The sequence below is a fragment of the Brassica rapa genome, chromosome A03 (assembly GCF_000309985.2).
Source record: "Brassica rapa cultivar Chiifu-401-42 chromosome A03, CAAS_Brap_v3.01, whole genome shotgun sequence".
Lineage (NCBI taxonomy): Eukaryota > Viridiplantae > Streptophyta > Magnoliopsida > Brassicales > Brassicaceae > Brassica > Brassica rapa.
In genome coordinates, this window is record NC_024797.2 from 6,263,954 (window position 1) to 6,284,156 (window position 20,203).

General features: G+C 31.7%; 1 protein-coding gene across 2 annotated transcripts; it reads right to left on the reverse strand.

Annotated features, from left to right (window-relative positions):
- Window positions 1-1,475: 1,475 nt before the first annotated feature.
- On the reverse strand, window positions 1,476-20,184 carry LOC103857064. Of its 2 annotated transcripts, none has more exons than XM_033287229.1 (2): window positions 2,294-20,184; window positions 1,476-2,108 (listed from the first exon to the last, which is right to left on the reverse strand). In XM_033287229.1, exon 1 carries the CDS (start codon window positions 5,572-5,574, stop codon window positions 4,570-4,572), a length of 1,005 nt encoding a protein of 334 aa, XP_033143120.1. In that variant the 5' UTR covers window positions 5,575-20,184; the 3' UTR covers window positions 1,476-2,108; window positions 2,294-4,569. The 2 variants fall into 2 exon arrangements, with proteins under 2 accessions (XP_033143120.1, XP_033143119.1); XM_033287228.1 differs by having other exon boundaries at window positions 1,476-1,920; window positions 2,012-20,184.
- Window positions 20,185-20,203: the final 19 nt, after the last annotated feature.

Genomic DNA, 20,203 nt, shown 5'->3' on the forward strand with positions numbered 1-20,203 from the left:
TTATTAAGACATTAGAGAAGTATGTTATGAGTTGTTTTGTCAAAATTTTACAAAAATCTATGTTTTTTCATATTTGTCACGAAAATTTATATGTTAAACTTACTTTTACAAAATTCTTAACTTTGTCACGAAAACAAAAATCTATGCTTTTTCATACTTGTCAACGTTCTCACACTTTCTAAGAATATATTAGCTTAGTCACTTACTTATTTTTTTTTTACAAAATAAAGTATCGGAGTCTTGAAAGTTGAATTCATATTATTGTAAATGTACATAAGAATTTGTGATTATATACTTAGTGGTTCTTGTATATGTGTCCAAGAAAGTTTCAATGGCTTAGTGGTAACTGTCCTATATATATATCATACTAATCCGGGTTCGATTCTCACCTTCGCATTGTTTTTTTATTTTTTACGAAAAAATGAGATGACATGGCAATTTCGGGTTCTCTGATTGGTTGATTTTTCTATCCTATGTGGACACCCTCTCCATGGCTTATATCCCCCTTTTAGTATAGTATAGATTTCGGCTATAAATGTGTTAAATACTACCTTAGTCTAGTGGTATCAATTCAAGAAAAAAGGTTTTAGTTTGGGTGAATCCCAGTACAAAACTAGTAAAATACATTTTTCATTTTTTTCAAGAAAAAAATCGTCATCTTTTTTTGTTTTTAGCCTTGTAAAATTTAAGATCGACTATGTTCAAAAATACATAAATTTAAATTTAAACATAAAAAGAAATGTAAACTAACCTTTGAACCTATTTCAAAAACTATATTAACATATCGTGATGTGCATCCTCATCTTAGTTAAATTAATATTTAAATTTAAAGTTTTTTTTTAATATATTAAAATCTAAAATTTTAGATTTAGCGTATTTTAATTTTAAGAAATAAATATAATATATTAAAGTATATCAATAATGTAAACTGTCAGATTTTTTAAATAAAAGTCAACTTAAATTTAGATTTTAGAAGTTTTGATAATTAAAAAGGCAAAAAAGAAAAAAAATTAAACTATTATTGTTAATGTGCTTGATCAAAACTAAGTGAAGAAAGTCAAGAAAAAATTATGAACATTAGGCCCGAACTAAAATGGCATAAAAATTAGAAAGCCTGGTCGAAGTAAAAAGGACTTAAACCAACTGAGCCATCGTTGTTTATGTACACAAGCTTAGCCACTATTTTGAAATACCCGTGCTCTTCTGATCAACAGGTGTCTCTTGTCAGCTTGTGGCTTCATTCACTCCGGAAGCTATTAAACTGATATAGAAAAAGACTGAGCCAAACATTATTTTATTATCCAATCATAATTTGGAAAACAACTAATGTCTCGCACAGATTTAAATGTTTGTTTTAATATTAAAAAAATGCTTTTTTTAACTTTAATATAAAAAAATCTTCCTTAATAAATAAAGCGGGTCAATTTCTTATATACTTTTAGTTGAGGAAAATATTTATCTCCTATTCTTAAATATATAGACAAGGTTCTGTTAACCAAATTCCAGTTACATAACATCAGGGTATATCCTAAAACCCACCCAAAAATAACTAAATAAATATTATCATAATTATAATCTTAAACACACATTTCGGTTCTTCAAGTGTACTGTCCATGGAGTTATCTCTCCTATGATTTTCCGACCGAACTGATAATTTATTTCCAGTCTGCTCACCACTGGACTCCACCGTCGGAGGAAGTGGAGAAGGGGAGGCAGACTTCTTATTCTGACGTTTTCTTGAATATCTCACATTAAAGACTCGTGTTAAAACACCTCCACAACATCCCTCATGTTCGGACGTTTCCTGGGTGCACGAGAGATGCATCTATAAGCAAAAGCTGTAACTTCAATCACCTCTTGTAAATCAAATCTCCCATTTAATCTTGAGTCCACAACCTTCTCCTCTGCATTCATGGCCGCCTATGTTCCATCAAAACAAAACGTTGTCCCTATATGTAATTTATTCATAGAAACAATGTGGATATAGAGGATCAAACGTATTCCATTAGACCTTGTTGAGGGTTTCTGGCAGCTATAAGCTGAAAAAGCAAAGCCCCGAATCCATAAACTCCTCTCAAATCCCAGCTAACGGTTCATGTGGTTTTCACCTGTGTATCAAGGATGCACATCTAAATTATTCGTATGAAAGCTCATCAAATTCTTGAGTTTCAAAAAATAAACATTGAAGAGTGAAGACAATAATAGAGGTTAGTGGCCATTAATCAATAGTTCGACATTGCATTCGTTTACTGAACAAAACAAATTAAATATATGATCTAGAGAAGTTGCTTACTGTTGTACAAGTGAGAAGCCAAGCTTCCTTTTACTCATTGTAGACATGTGTTGGCCTTACTATGCGGACCAAGTTCACTAGGTTTACGGTGATGCAACCTTCCCAAAATATAACCTGATATAAAAATAAGGATCGAGCTTAGGAATAAACAAAAGAAGATAATAATAATAATAAGAACTACAGATACCATGTTAAGACAAATAGCCAGTCTTATAGATTGAGCAATAAGATATTTCAACTGTTCCTAATAATACTTCTCAACGACTTTTTCATGTCTCTTATTAGACTTATTCTTTAGGATTTGAATTGTCACAGAAAATCACTAAGCACATTTCAAGATAATATATATATATATATATATATATATATATATATATATATATAACTACAGATACCATGTATATATATTATATACATTTCAAGATAATAAATATATATATATATATATATTATATATGTGTGTGTAACTCAGAGACAAAACATTAAACAAAGAAAAACTGGTCCTCTTGGTAAAACCCATCAAGCCAACCAGGTGAATCAGATAATATTTAATGAGGTTTGAAGAAGATCAGAGCTCAGATCTCTCCCTCCCCCCCCCCCCCCCCCCCCCCCCACTTTCTTTGGCGAAATTGAGCTTCGGAAAGTAAAAAGGTTTCTTGGTAAAATGGTTATGAATTTTCTCGGAATTTTCGTTTTTGGAGAAACCAACAAACGAATAGAAAACGAACAGTAGAGAGGATAGTGAAAAGATCTGGAGCTTTTGATGACGCCGAGAGAGAGAGAGAGAGAGAGAGAGAGAGTATCAGTATTTTTTTGCTTTTAGGAAAGTATTGTTTGTTTTATCGGAAATGACGTTACTCCTTCCTGCCTACGGGGAAGAAAATTAAATGCTCCTGTATTTGAACTTTAGGATAACGAATATCTCGGGGTTAATTTCGATGTCGTTTGTTGTGTTGTGGTTCACGAACTTTCATTTTCATATTGTCGGAGAGTAAAAACATGATTGTTACCAGGTTAATAAACTAAATAAATAAATTCAACGGAGATTATAAATAAATAGCAATAAGATTTTTTTTTCATAAAAAAAAGAAAAGCTAACCAAAAGGGTAGCTCCTCTTAACCTTTGTCATGTCATGTCGTTTGAACTTGACATTTTTTAAAAACACGAATTTTGTTTTGTAAACCTTAAGAAGTCGTACGTCATGAAACAAGTAGGCCAACAGGCCAAGTTCAATATGTTTTTCTTTATCTGAAGGAAGTTTTTTTTTCTTTTTTTGGCTAAGCGTTGGTGCATTAAATATTAAACGGAGCAAGAATTACATTTATATTAATGCATCTAAAACAAACGAAGAGAAAGAAAGATAATGGGCTGTGGATCAGTACTTGAGACGAAACCGAAGGGAAGAGCGGGTTGCGGCTTGTATTCGATAGAGTGAGTTGCTTGAAGCCCTTAAAGTGAAATAACTGAGGTCTAGTTATATATTTTATTTATCTAAAGTTGGCCAAGTTTTGTAACATCTCATTTTGTGTTGCGTTTGCTACTTGTAAGTTTTTAGTTAATATTATGGGGACTAGGTTTTTTTTTTCATGCTGATTATGTATTATCAATCATTGTTTTTAATATTATTATTGTTTTTAGTAGTTTTATATAATTTGGAAGTAATTAACCGGAAAATTTCTATAATAGCAAAACGCCTGAAGATATCTTTGTTTTTTTTGTTAGAATTGTTGTTGTATTGAATTTAATCTTGGCTTTTATACTTCTCTGTATATATAAACTGCTCCGGAGTGGTTTAGTTTGCCAAAATGTTTCTCTGAAACTGCTAATAAAATATATGAAGAGGGGTTTGATAACCGGTAACGCATGAGTAACCAACCGATTGCGGTTAACTACTAGAATACACGAGAAAACAAGAGTCGATATACAGTATAAGAGAAGAGTAATTACTTATATTTGTCTGAGAGGCAAGTTAATGCTTTTTGTTTCATGCGGAACTCTGGGAACATCTATAACTCAAACGAAATGCATTTCCAAACGAGAGTTACATTACTTGGGACGCAAGAAACGTTTTCAAAGTGTTCAAGAACACAAAAACACAAAGAGAAATTGAAATTACTAGATAATTTACTAACTGTTCAAGAAACACAGAGATAACCTATTTAACAACTTATTCGAATACTTAAACTATGAAACTTAAACTTCTAGATTTGTGACTTTCTCCATCAAAAATCACTTTAACAAACCGTTTTCTTCACGCTGGCAGCCGCCTCCACTCTCACGCCTTGCCTTCTCCACCCTCGCCGGCATCTCCACCGCTTCCAGCCTTCTTATTAACGCTCACCACATTCTCCTCTGCCTCCTCCGGCGGCCTCACCTCCTTCTCCACTCTCACCTCCTTCTCCACTCCCTCACCGGCATCTCCACCGCTTCCAGCCGTCTTAAGGCTCACCACATTCTTCTCTGCCTCCTTCAAAGGCTTGTCCTCCGACGGCGTCTCCGTCGCCGGCCTCACCTCCTTCTCCACTCTCACGTCTTCTCCACCCTCACCGGCATCTCCACCGCTTCCAGCCTTCTTATTAACGCTCATCACATTCTTCTTAACGCTCACCGGCGTCAACTTCTTCACGCCTCCACGCTCGCCTCTGCCTCCTCCACCGGCGTTCATCCAACTGCGTCTACTCCACCACCCTCCTCCACCGATGTTCATCCAACGGCGTCTCCCCCACCACCCTCCAACGGCGGCGGTCTCCTTCTTCTTGGTCGTCACAGGCGGAATCTTCTGTTTCTTGTCACCCTTCTTCGATTTCCCAACAAGAAGTTTGGGCGGGGTCTTGGGCGTAGCCTTTTCCTTTGCCTCAACGTATCTATTATACGCCTCCACGACAAAAGTTCCGCTACTCAGTCCCGCCATCCTTTTGGCCTCAGCGTCAGTGAGAGTAACGCCGAAGCCAGCCATTTTGTCTTTGATTAACTTCACCGCCACGTCAACGTTTCTCTTTCGCATCTCCTTGTGAACTTTTTTCTGTAGAGTCTTCAGCTCATCTTTCACTCTCTTCGCCTCCCTATCATCGCTCATACATATCACTTTCCTTTGTTGAGGCTTGTTTTTGATGGAGAGGAAATGAGCTGAAGAAGAAGGAGGAAATGACACTTTCAACGGTTGAATCAGTGGGTTGGTTCTTTTTCCCGGGAAAAAAGCACACGCTTTTGCTGGGGTTTTTCTGGAGATGAAAGAAGAAGAGGGAAAGTAAACATGGAACAGTTGAATCGATGTATCCATTTTCCTGGAAAATTAAGAAGAGAGGAGCTTTTCTCTTCTTCCGGAGCAAGACAAAAGAAGATTAATAAATAGGAGAGAAGATGTTCATTCAAAACGCAAACGCAAATGTTCTCTCTTTTTTGTCCTATCTCTCCGTGTCAGTATAGGGGAATTAGTTTAATTTGTTTAATTTTTAATTTTTAATGGAGTAAGATATCATCCGGTGTATTTCGATCATTGTGACATTTATCTACCGATACTAATGTACACATATTCTCTTATTAATGATTTGTGTTTTAAATCTTGTTAGAGAATATGTGTACTGCATTTTCTATTGGTAACTTGATCTAAAACCTTTTAAATGCAATATAATTTAAAAAAGAGAAAAAGACCAAAATAGCACTAAATCAAGTTTTTGTTCCCAAACTAGCACTCAATGCCAAAAGTCACAAAAATAGCATTCAAGGGGTGGGTTTAGGGTTTAGAATTTAGGGTTTAGGGTTTAGAGTTTAGGTTTTAGGGTTTAGAGTTGAGAAATGAGGTTTTGGGGATAAGATTTCAAATTTTGAAAAATAAAAAAATTTAAATTTTTCAAAAGATAAAATGCTATTTTGGTCATTTTAATTTTTGAGTACTATTTTTGTGATATAAACTTAGAAAGGTGCTATTTTGAAGATTTGCCCTTTAAAAAACTTGACTTTTGTTCTATACACTTTTAAGTAATTTATTATATATCTATTCTTTTTAGCTCTTTTTCTCTGGAAAGAAAACTTGGAGAAGATGAAACAGAGATCTTAGTTAATTAATGGGAAGGAGACATTTGTACTAACTGAAATTCCAAAATTTTATTATAATAATATTCATGTTTGTATTTTTTTTTTTGTATTATAATAATACACATGTTTGTATATTATAATAAGATTATTATTATCAATCTCATTTTGCATATAGAACTTGTATTTAAAGTTGTGTGACAATTAACATAATATTTCCTCATTTATTGGCTTATGTGAAGACATTTGGATTCATTATACACAAAGTAAAATCGTTTCTAAAATTTTGAATTAATAAATGGTGCAAAGCAATATTACAGCATCCACGTGGACTTTACAAAATACATGTAGAAATTCCCTTTTTTTTTCATTGCAAAATACATGAAACTTTAGTTGTCATATATTATAATAAGAAAATCTTTTTTTTTCTAATCAAACGTTTACTTTTGATAAACCGTGTTCTGTAATATTTTCTTATTATTTCCCCTAGAATTCCAAATTTTATATTTTTTTCCAATAGGAATGGAATACGTAGTAGTACATACAACGGTTTCCCGGTTGTGTCACATCTTCAAAGCCTCCCTATCCGCAGGAGGGTTAAGACGCCATGTGTCACATCATCCACGTTGAAGTAACAGCGTGGGTCTCCACCGGTATATAAACGTCGGTATATAAACCGTCTACACGTTGCTCCTTCCTCACAAGCAATGTTTTTGAAATCCGATCTGGATCCGCGTTTGAACCGATAAATCCGATGACTCAGAAAAATTTTGGTTCGAATTTTGTTAAGAACTCAGTATTTAGAAACCCGCAAAAACCCAGTAAAACTCGGAACCCGATATCGGTTGAATCAATAAATAACTTTTACTTTTTTTTTTAGTTTTTAATTATGTTTTTAGATTATGTATTATGTTATTAGATCATTGCTACCACTTTATTATAGTCTATGGAAGTATTATAATTTACACAGAAACAAAAGTTTATTAAAGTATAGTTGGTACTAATTTACTTAATGAGTTATAGTTATTTTAAAATATTCTTCTCCTTTTAGAAAAATAAAAATGATTTCCTTGTTCATGGCCAAAGTCTTCCTATCCAACAGAAAGACTAATCCGGAAACGCCACGTGTACACAGACACACCCAATCACAGCATCCAAGTGGAGTGGGGCCTTAGAATATATAAACATCTACGCGTAATTTTCTTTCCTCTCAAATCACAACATACGAAAGCTTATAAGTCAAAAAAAATCAAATTAGTTATTCGTATATTATCATGAGTACATGGTCCGTATAATAATAGTACTATCTATTGAGTGCATGGTTATTTTAAAATTCTTCTCCTCTAAAAAACTAGATTTTGATCCGCGCTTTCTAAACGCGGATTTGTTTATGAAATTAAATAACTTTTAATACACTTCTATATAAAATAATATATAGCTTCTGACACATTTATTCGGATTCACCGTACCAAACTTAAATAAAAAAGAAACTATAATTGAAATGAATTTCATAAATAACCAAAAATATCATATATCTCTTGAACCGAATATTTGAAACCAAACGAAACTAAATGGATACCTAAAATTTTAAAATGCAAATTAAATTCTTACAAATATTAACTAAGTAATGTTTTTATATCCGGTCATTAATTATTATGATCGGATTGTAACAAATATTAACTAATCAAGATATAAGAAATGTTTTTGTATCCGATCTGAACCTACAGTCAAACCGGTAAGTTCACTGGCCATATAAAATCAGAATTGGCTTATATTCTTCATGTATAATTATATTTCTACCAAATGATATAATTTCCACAAAATTCAGATTTAGTGAAAACCTATTAATTAAAAATTCGATAAAACTCAAAAATCTGCTATTAACCCGTGAACCGACACCGGTTGATCCGAAAAAAAAACCGAAAAAATTTTATAATATTTTTGAAAAATTAATTAAACTTCTCCAATACTTTGTAATAGTACATAAAATTGAATAACTTATTTGATTTTGTCATATAAAGTAAATTTGTTAATTTTTGAATTACGCATCAAGAAGAAGGTTTGTTTGTTATGAGTTATTTCTTTCATATATATATATTTAATTATATATTTATTTAATTAATGTAATTTATATATATATATATATATATTCCATTAATTAAATAAATGTTGTTTAGTCTTGTCCGATATGTTTGGTCAGGTTTCAGAGTTCGACTGTTTTTTGTGGTAAATTTGGGTTAGGCATTCTTTTGTTATGTTATGGCCGGTTTAAGTTCTATAACCGAAGGTGTAAATGAATGTTGGCTTACCAGTTTTAGTAATATACAATATTTCTATGAAAAAAGAAGATTTTTGCAAAGTTGATTCGTAATAAGGTTAACATATGTATTTTGCTTCTTCTGGTTCATACGTGTATCTAGTCGGACCTCTAACATAACTATTAGCGTTAAGAATAATGATCAATTAAGAAATAAAAAAAAGTAGTAATCGATTTAATTTTAGGGTCCCACAAATTATGTTTCTATAGCCTATAATAAAGGATATTTATATATTTGGTTAGTTATAACAAATTAGATTAAAAAGGAATAAGTCCAACAGTCTTGTTTAAGTAAGTTTTTTTACAAAAAAAATCTTGTTTAAGTAGGTTTTTTAAAACTTTTTTTCTTTTAATACTAGTATAGATAAAAAGGTTTTCTTGTTCTTTTTTTCTTTTAATACTAGTATAGATAAAAAGGTTTTCTTGTTCAAGGTCAAAGTCTTCCTATCCGACAGGAGGATCCTGAAACGCCACGTGTCTAACACTAACAGACACATCCAATCACAGCATCCAAGTGGAGATAACAGGATGGGTCCCCTCAAATATATAAACATCTACGCGTTGTGTTCTTTCCTCACACTCCACAAATCACACCATACAAAAGCTTCATAAAAACAGAATTAACTAACGCTTCATATTTGATCAAAAAAAAAAAACAAAAACTTCATAAAAAAAAATCAAATTATAAGTTTTCTGCCAAAAAACAGAATTAACTAACTTAGTAAATTATACTTCTCCGACGTTTTATCAATACTTTATTGTTGGAAAAACAATATTCCAAATCCAAGCAGTTCCAAGTTCTAACGATATAAAACCCTTTCTCAAAAAAAAAAAAAAAGTTCTGACGATATAAATTGCTTACATTATGACTTTTCTAAGCTTCATAGAATAAACCTTGAGAAATAAAGAAACTGATAAACAAGTGATGTGTTGGAATAACACAGAAATAACACTAAGGAATCTCAGTTCAAAAAAAAAAACACTAAGGAATCTCTTCAAAAGGTCCCTTTTCTTTTCTTTGTTCTATTAAATAAATATACTTTCCTTTGTGAACTACTCCATTAAATAAATACTTTTCTTTTGTGAAACATTATGTATTTATGAAGATTCTAACACAGGGTGGCAGCAGCTGAAGCAGAAGATGGACCGGGTCAATCACGTTTCCAAATAATTTTTTTTTTTGTTCCTACCAAGCTAATGATTAGATAGATTTATCTATCTTAACCCTATGATTATGTGTTACGATCGAAGCCATTTATGCAAATTTTTATTTTAAGAGTCTTCAATATCGATATAACCATTGTTTTTTTTAAAAGGGCTATCTAAGGGTTGTTGGCTGGTTCTTGATTAATCTGTAGCAGTGCAGTTATTTTTATATGTAACAAACATACTGAAATACATGAAAATATTTTACTTTACTTTTATAAATAAGGACTGCAACTAAATTTATTTTCTTTTTCTTTACCATGACGAGATAGGTTGGTTTGTATTCGTGACATAAAACTAAAAATATTTAAATGTGGTAATACAGAAGAAACCTTTTTGATTTATCGTTCATTGTTTGACTTTGTTTTGTTGTTCTATAAAGACTACACTTGTACATGTGTGTATACATGTAGTTAGTGTCCTCGAGTAAGATATCATACGGTGTATTTCGATCATTGTGATATTTATCTACCGATAATAGGCTTTCGTAAGTATGTTTATGTTTAAAAAGTTTTGCTTTCCTTAATTTTCTATATATTAAGATCAATAATGATTGCTTTGCATTTTTGTGTATACAATAAGAAAGCGTCTTTGGCCATTTCGGTTCTAGAAGACACTAATGATTTGTGTGTTTGAAAGAATGTGACACCTCATTAATAATTTGTGTGTTTAAATCTTGTTAGAGAATATGCACACTGCATTTTCTATTGGTAACTTGATCTAAAACCTTTTAAATGCAATATAATTTCAAAACTTGACTTTTGTTCTATATACTTCAAAATAATTTATTATATCTATTCTTTTTAGCTCTTATGCCTATTCATCTTTGATTATCTTGTAGTTCTATATATGATTTCCACCCACTTGTTTTCTTGCCCCAAAAAGGAAGATCAATAATAGTTCGCTATAATGTGTATGAATAAGGATAATTTGTTTGAAAAGATTGCGTACTAATTGGTGTTTACTTATCTCAGTTTATGGGTACTGGTTGGTTTTTAATAATCCATAATTTATAATTATCTGGACAAATAATTTAGTACATATATAATCTATAAACGCATACTAACTTTTTTTGTTATGAGTATGGATTTGGAGTGATTAAATTAATTGTTCCCTCAGACTGAGCAGGCCAGAGAGTTGCTTGGTGTCTTGTGCTGTCCAAAAAAACTCGTGGGAATCAGTGAGGAAGTTATTCTTGGGATCAGCTTTTGCAAATTAGAATTGATACTATATAGTTTGTTCTTGGTATCAAATAATGTTTAAAAAAAATGTAAATACGCTAAAAATATATACATTCTAAACTGATTCTTAAATACGCTTAATATTGGTTTCTTCAATGCATGATATATGAGTTTTCACTTGACTAACAAATAAAAGTCGGATCAGATTTTTATATACAAAAATCAAAGGTCGATTTTTTATTCAATAATGGAGCTCCAACGGGTCAAAATCCGAATGTAGATAAACCCTATCGTGTTGTTCAAAAAGAAAGAAAGATAAACCCTATCTATAATATACTAAACATATTAAATAAACTAGATTCTTGATTGTGTATTCTGAATTTTGTTTATTTACCTATTTCTTATATCTTTATTTTTTTGGATTCATGTTTTTCTAAGCTCTAAGTTTGATTTTGAATTTGAAAAAGTAGTTTCTGTTTTTCCTGTTTTTTTTTGAAACAGTCGTTTCTGTTTCACCTTTTCAACTAGTATCTTACTATGTTCATATGCTTAGAATACATTTTTTAAATGTGCGATTTTAATTTAAAATTTATGCGATTGTATTTTTTAATATAAAGCTTATGTTATTGCAAAACATATTTCCATTATATGAAATAAAAAATCTGAATGTTGATAAACCCTATCCATGATAATAAACTTCAACTGAACTCATATAAATAAATCATGCAAAGAGTTGAATGACATAATAACAAAAAAATAATAGTACAAGAATGCAGACAACGACACTGATCAGATGAACAAATTATTAAGAATAGCGATTAGAATGAAAACGATCAGCAACAGAATAAATAAATGTGAATCAAACACAAAAGAAAGTAACTAATAGTTGAATAATGCAAAACGACGATACTCTGAACAAAATAATAAACCGATAAAAAGTAGCGACTTGAATGAAAAAGAAAGACAACAGAATAAAGAAATGTGAATCAAACACGAAAGACCATTTTGGAGTGATCGCATTAATTGTGTCTGACACTGTGATACAGACCTGCAAAGTAAGTGGTGATTCATTTTAACGTCCCAGTGTGTCGGAGCGATTCTAGCTAAATGATTTTTGGATCGAGTTCGTATATCATGGCGGCCTGCCCCAGAACCTACCAAAGATGGACAATTCAGTAGATTGCTGGATAGACTGGCTGGCAAGGCCGGGTATTCTTCCTTAATCTTGTGAGTTGTCTCACATATATATATACAGTGTCTGTCTTATATTAAATTATGTCAGTCTTATATTATATTATTTGTTGTCGTGTCTCATCCAATTAAAATAACAAATACTAATGATTTAGCTACTTCAGAGTGTTTTAGATAAATGTGAATGTTGACAAAAGGAATCTTCTTTAGATAAATGTAAATAGAGGAAAAAAATGTAAATACACTAAAGTATATGAGTTTTGCAAAAATGGAAAACGAAAATTGGCGACAGGCTACTTCTTGCTTTCATTCTTTAACAAAAGAGACTAGTTTTGGTAACAAAAATTAAAGACATTGATATTTTGGATAGGACGTGTGGATGAGTTATTTACTTCTGAACAAAGATTTATATTATAGTGACCAAATCCTTTGACTATCCTTGACTATGGGTTCTTTTTTTTTTTTTTTTTTTTTTTTGAGCAAAGACTATGGGTTCTTTTCCCTCATATTTATGCAGTGATTGGTGACTTAAAAACGCTGATTTCAAAGAGGAATTACAAAAAAAACACTATGCATTTACCAATCCCATCACAATTTATGTGCATCAAAACGTTTTTTTTTTCTTAAAAAAATACAAATCCACACACAGATTTCGAATCATCCAAAATACACAGAAAAATGAAAAACGTACTTTTTTTTCAGCATGAAAAACGTACTTCAACTTGGGTTTATCAGACAAAACCATGCGGTTCAATGAAAAAACGCCTTTGCACATTAAATAATTAGATAACTTTTTTAATTAATATATTTACCTATATGTTTGCTAAGTGTGCGTGACACATATGTTAAATATATATAAATATTATGTATTCTAGTATATGTGTTTTAAATCTATATGCAGAATATAAACAAAATTCTATCATATATATATATATATATTTGAGTTTTTAATTCAATTTTTTGTGTGTTTAAATTTTACAAATAATCAACTATTAATTACCGTTATTAAATAAAAATACTTAAACTTTTGATAAAATCATACATGATAATATTTCAGTTATATAGTTATTCAAAATAATTAAAAGGTAAATAATAAAAAAAAAATACCCAAATTTTTTTATTAAATATATGAACATATAGTCATGTGTATATTTGTCCGGAATCGGAGAACTAAACTGAATCAAAAAATTTATACCAGTTACCCGAACAAATCTTATATTTCTAGAACCCAAGAATCGAAACCAAATTTTTTTCTTCATATTATTAATATTTATCTAGCAAAACTGAAAAATATTTTTTCATCAATCAGACATTATTCTGTATCGTTTATTTTATCAAAACCACACTTATCAAACACATTTCAATTTAAGACATTTTTATTTTAAAATATATTTATTATTATTTATATTAGTTTAATATATTTTATACTCTATACCATTATTATTTTATTTATTAAATAACTATTCACAAATATGTATTGTCACCAATCAAACAATATTTCACACCGCTTTTTACTAAAAACCGCAGTTGTCCCGTACCGTATTTTAATTCCGCATGAACCGCAATTGCACCGTCCTGCACTTTAATTCTACACCGCTTTTAGTTTGAATTCTTTAAGCTGCTCATTTTTAAACTTAAAGATATTATATAATTTGAATAAAACTGTGATTACTGATTAGTAGTGATTAGACTGGTGTACTTTGCTGGCTTGTTCCCGATGTAGCTATACAATTCCATCAGTTTCAATGGGTTTTTCAGAAATTATATATATAAGCTGAACCGTCTAAATTGTGGTTTCGGCAGCCAGTAGCGGCTCTGAAGGGAAGCGGCAGAAGCATTGACGTCCGGTCCTACGATTTATCAATATTTGTTCGGCCTTATATTACGTTAAGAATCAGTGGTGCAGTGGTTGAGACGCTTCCCTGATTGTTATTACACACCCGGGTTCAATACTCCACTTATGCAAATAAAAATTTTTCTGGTTATTTTTGAAAGTTTATTTGTTTAAGGAATATTTCTTTCATGCTTGTCTGTAAATAAGGGAATCATATATTTTTACTCGGTAATTAATTAATAAAGAGTAATTATCTATTATGAAAGTAAAGAGAAAAAAAATACAACTTAACCTAATTATGTTCATCGATCATCAACGTATCACATTATCTTCTTCTTCTTATTTTTTTTAACAACATATCTTCTTCCTCTTATTCAAGAAAAACACAAACTCATCTTCCTCTTATTCATTGGTTTCTCCAAGTTGTTATTTGAAAAACTTCGACTAGCAACAACAAAACGATTCAGGTTTGTTAAATATTTACCAAGTCGATATCTTCTGTTCGCTGTGTATAAAGAGATATTTATTAACGTAAACCGGGTCGAAACTGAACACTAAATTAAGTTTGGTTTATATAAATCCAGATTTCCCTTGATAAATCTGCTAATAACATAAATTTAAAAAGTCTACCAACAATTTTAAGTCGGATATATAACTCTGTCGTAAGAAAATATATTGTACATAAGAAAATAAATTTGTACATAAGAAAATAACCTGACCATAAAAATTTATCATTTATAACAAATCTGCTACCTCATTCGATAGACATTTTTTCTTTAAATATGTTTTCTATTCAAATCGGACAATTAACTCTGTCGTGAAAAAAAATCTAACGTTTCTAAGAAAGTCTGACACCACTTTAACGGTAGATCTTTTTTCTATACAGATTTTATAAACATACTTATTATTCGACAGATATATCCTTTTGAAAATAAATCTGCTGTCGATCAAATGTTAAGGGTACTTTGGTAATAATATTTTTTTTGTTATAAGTTATAACTATGGACAAGGACAATTTCGACCAAAAAACATTCTAATAATTTTCAATAAATATGAGTTTATAGTAATAACACAATTAATGTGTGTCATTTTAGTAAACTTCCCTTTTCAAAATCATTCAAACATCAAATCTTGCATTTTTCACGTGAGACATGCACTTCAATAATGTTCTTTATAGACCTCACAAGTTTGTCATATATTTGTGAAGATTTCTCCTAATTTGATTGCATATTCGAACTTTGAAATCATTGTGAAGTTTCTCATCGACATGAAAACTTTAGTTTATACAAAGACGAGCAGTTTATTACAGCGTAAAATATATATATTCTTGTTGTTTGTTTCCTCAGATGATGAACATGAACAAGATCCTGAACCAGAATCTCTCTCTCCTCTCTCTCTGTCTCAGCCAAAAGAAATCTATCCATGTTTACAGAAGCTGTAGAGAAAGTTTTTGTAGGCTCCACCTTCCAAGTTGCAACACCAAACAACTGATCCAAGTCTCTGAAGGATTGTGTATCATCAAATTATACAGACCAAAAATATAAATTATTTAAGAAAGTAAAGAATAATTAACAGAAATCTCCATAGTCTTGAGTACTTATCATGAAATTTAAAATGCTAGCAGTTTCTTTTGTATTCTCTTGCTGTTTTTTTGTGTGTGTGTGTGTGTGTCCTTGATGTCTAGTATAGGTCGCTCTTGACATTGTTGACTTTTGTTAACAAGTATTTTGTTGCCATTTGAGTGGTCAAAACTGTTAGTATATGTGAAATATATGTAGTGACCATTCGAAAACCTAATTAAGAATAAATATCATAAGAATTAAAAAAATTTCAAATCCGGCAATGAGATTATCTAAAGCAAAGCTTATAGAGTTTTAGTTGGATTGAACCCAATTAACTATTGTGTATTTTCGATGTACATAATGTAATTGATTCAGAGACTTTAGTCTTATCATTTCCTTTTCCACACCCTCAGATAGTTCAATCTTCGCTTTTTCAATTATAATAATTACAACAATAGTCGAATCTCTGCTTTCCTATGTTTTCCTCAACATAGTTTATGGGCATCAGTGTAGGCTTGAAGAAAAAGCATCCTAAACATCAAACACAATCGCCTGATCGTGTTGCTCATTTGACTTGTGGGCAATGCTCCACTTTATGGGTTCGATCATGGCAAAGAAGAGTGAGAGATAGCAGACAGAAGGGAAAAAAGCATCAAATGTTCAAAGCAGACCGGTTCTGAAAGGAAAGCTAGTATGTAAACAAAAAAATAATTACCTCATATCAAATGAAATACTGCTTTTCTTCTTGACAAACTTGATAATTGGTACACGAACCTTAACAGGCACCTGCACCATCATATAGAGCTAATAAAAGGAAAATAGACAATTAAACAAAGGACGTCGCCTAATTTGGGTCTCGAAGGCACGTTGCTTAGCGGATACGTGGCACAATCAGGTTGGCTGGAGGAGCAGTGTCGTCTTTCGTCTTTTTTCTTTTTCTTCTCTCGGTGGCGAAACAGGGAGTCCTCGACACCTCGACGACTCCTCGACGCCATGAAGCCGCTCTGCATCTCGAGATTGGAGACCATGGTTGGTTGTTTCTCCCCTCTCCGATGCTCCAATCATCAATCCCCAACGTCTCAGCTCTCCTCCACTGCACAGACCCATCGGCGTCGTCAGCTCTCCTCCACCTCAGTTTCGACATCGTCAGTTCAGCTCCGTCGTGCTGCTCATCGTTGGAATCAAGTTCGCCGTCGCATTCGAAAGACTCGTGAGACATCAATGGCTACTTTTGGCTATTTTGCACATCCAGTCCTCATAGTTTGGTTCTTTTCTTTTTGACCCCATCACAATTTTAATATTTAAAAATTCACTAAGCACCCACTAAGGGATTGCACCAATAAACATGCTCTAATGAACCACTTCGCTTAGCAGCACCCTGTAACTCTGTTGTGACATTTGAATGTTTTGTTCCCGTTGAATGCTCAACCCACATCATAAATTATTATTTCATACACAAAACAGCTTTGAAGAGAGGAAGGATAAAAAGAGTTAGAACACATTTTTGCATATATCAGTGTTGAGATCCCACAGTGATAGTATATCATTCCATATATTGTAAGCAATTGTTGCAAACCTATATCATTCAACAGCTAGCATATTCTCTAATATTATATATGTACTTAAATATTATAGTCACGCTTACATGTTAGATTAGCATGGCTGTAATAAGCTTAAATCTGAACCCAATATTACTTGGCAACTTGATCATATATATATTATATATAACTAAACTAAATACCTAAGCTGTTTTAAAAAGTTATAGTATGCCAAAAATTGTACAATAGTGGAATTTTTATAAGAAAAATCAAATATGCCATACAATTCATCCACATTAGTTTGGTCTGACCGTAAGATACATATAGAAGGCCACATATATTGATGTTAGACTCACATATGTGATTATCTATAAACAATCAGTGTTTAATTATTCAACTAACGTTCAGCTCTTTTTTTTTAAACAGTCAACTTTCACAATCAAGACGAGACAAAGATGCACGAGACCACATATTAAAACATGCACCAGACACAATGGACGATTTAAATATCATGTGGCATTAACAAACCGTGTTAGCACTTAGCAACTAGCTGTATAAATCCAAAACCAAATCTTTGGAAATTTTTACTAGTTACGTGTGTGTTCATTAAAAAACAAAAGCGAAGTCAAGTGTGTACTAATTAACTAAAGAGAATCAATCTTGCATATTCTTCAATCAACATCACGTACACCTACTCTTAATGTCTTTTTCTGTTTCTATTTTTTCATTTAGATTCAATATTGTCATCCTTACAAAGATTTTAGGCACAAGACTCATCAACTTTTTCATTTTAGGTTTATAACTAGACGTGAGACCCAAATTGCAGCTGATATACGTGGTGTACAAACGTTATTACTCATTCGTGCTCATTCTTGAACAGATCCAATAAAGTATAATAGTTTAAATAGTATCATTTTGTATTGTATGTACTAAAACACGAATACAAAGATTATGGTTAGCAATAACTCTTTTGGAGGAGAAAGTGAATCTTTGGTCTAGAGTTATCTTATCAAACGTTGGTCCATGTAAGAGAGATTATAAACTGAAAATAAAGATTCAAAACTGTCACTGAGATCCAAAAAAAATCAAGATTTAAGAAAACGAGAACCAATATATTCCTCAAGAAACTCTAATCTTATTGCATCCTTCACCAAAAGAAACTAATTCAACGTCTGATTTGGTTGTATGTTTATGTAACTCTAACAAAAAAACTGATGATGATTGATGATTAGTTTTGATGATCCAAAATTATTTCAACGTTTAATTATTCAGCTACCTTTCCCCTCTTTTTTCTAAAAAAAAAAACAGTCAACTTTCACAATCAAAACGAACAAAGACGCACGAGACCACATATTAAAACATGTACCAAATGCAATAGACAATTTTAATATCACGTGGCATTTAACAAACCGCTTTAGCACTTTAGCAGCTAGCTGTACAACTTTAAAACAAAATCTTTGGACATATGTATCCGGATTTCAAATGTGTACTAGTCAAGTCAGTGTGTTTATAAAAAAAACGAAAGTAAAGTCAAGTGTGTACTAGTTAACTAAAGAGAGTCAATCTTTCATTTTATTCAATCAACATCACGATTCACGTACTCTTGATGGCTTGTTCTGTTTCTATCGTTCATTTAAGTTCTATAATGTCCTTAGAAAGGTCTAGGCACGATAGACTCATCAACGTTATGCTTTCTCTAAGCTTAGAATTAGACGTGAGACCCAAATTGCAGCTGATTTACGTGGTCTACAAACATTATCACGGATTAAAGTTCATCAGCATAATGTGTACCTAATCAGTACACATAATCTTGAATAAATCCAATTAATTAATTATAATAGTTTGTGTGATATGCACTCCGAAAATAAGCATTTAAAGATCCCTTGGTTTTGGTTAGCAATAAATCTTTTGGAGGAGAAAGTGAATCTTTGGTCTAGAGTTCTCTTACCAAACATTGGTCCATGTAGCAAGAGAGATTATAAACTGAAAATAAAGATTCAAGACTGTCACTGAGATCCAAAAAAAAAAGTTATTCAATATATGGTATGCTACACGTTGTAACATTTGCTAGATCCGCCTCAATGGACCTTTTCTCACAAGTCATATCTAGATGGTGAGTATGAAAATAACAAAAGAAATAAAAATGTGTTATAGATAGAGAATCTTATATTTCCATTCAATCTTCTATATCGTATAGAATAAAATGAAATATTATATTATTTTAATTTCATAAGAAATATCTATTTATTTAGATCCGTTATAAAAGGAACATATAACTATAACCCCTAAAAGAGAAGTTTGCACAAAATAAACAGATGAAGTTACATAACTAGCAAATATCTACAACTCTTTGATTTAAAAAAAAAAACAACAACACATCACAACAACTTATTTTGGAGCAACAATCTTGCCATAGTCCATACTATTGTGAAATATCACACACATACAAATTCCATGGTCCATACTTGTGAAATATCAAACACGTTATGGTCCATACTATTGTGAAATATCTCACCACACACGTTTCATTGATCCATACTCCGAACAAGACTTGTAAGCAGGAAGTATCCATTTTTAGCTGCATCCGGCAACGGAGAAAAATCCATTTTAACAGCGCCGTTAGAAGCTGGAGCGATGTTGTTTGGAGGAGAAGCGTTCAAAGGAGGAGGAGGGGGTGGTGGAGTAGACGACCAATCCTCAGGTGGCTCAGCACCGGAGAACCAGGAATCATAGGGAACTGGAGTGTTGTGTGTGATGGTGTATCTCCGCTGATGCGTGAACAACCATCCTTGATAAGAGGAGGGAACAATGGGTTCAGAGGAAACATTGTTGGCCAACAATGGATTAATATTAGTAAACTATATAATACATGTATAAAAATTTAACTTATCTTAAACTTTTAATATACAGTTATTTATTATATAAAATTAATAAATATTAAAAAAATTATTAAAAAAAATTAGCGATTTATATTACGGATCATGATTATAATAAATTAAATACAAAACTGTTTTCATATATGTTGTTTTATGCATTAAAAAATTTAGT

Excerpts from the sequence above, each read along its gene's own strand:
- LOC103857064 (XM_033287229.1), bottom strand. The coding sequence starts at position 5,574 with ATGGATACATCGATTCAACTGTTCCATGTTTACTTTCCCTCTTCTTCT.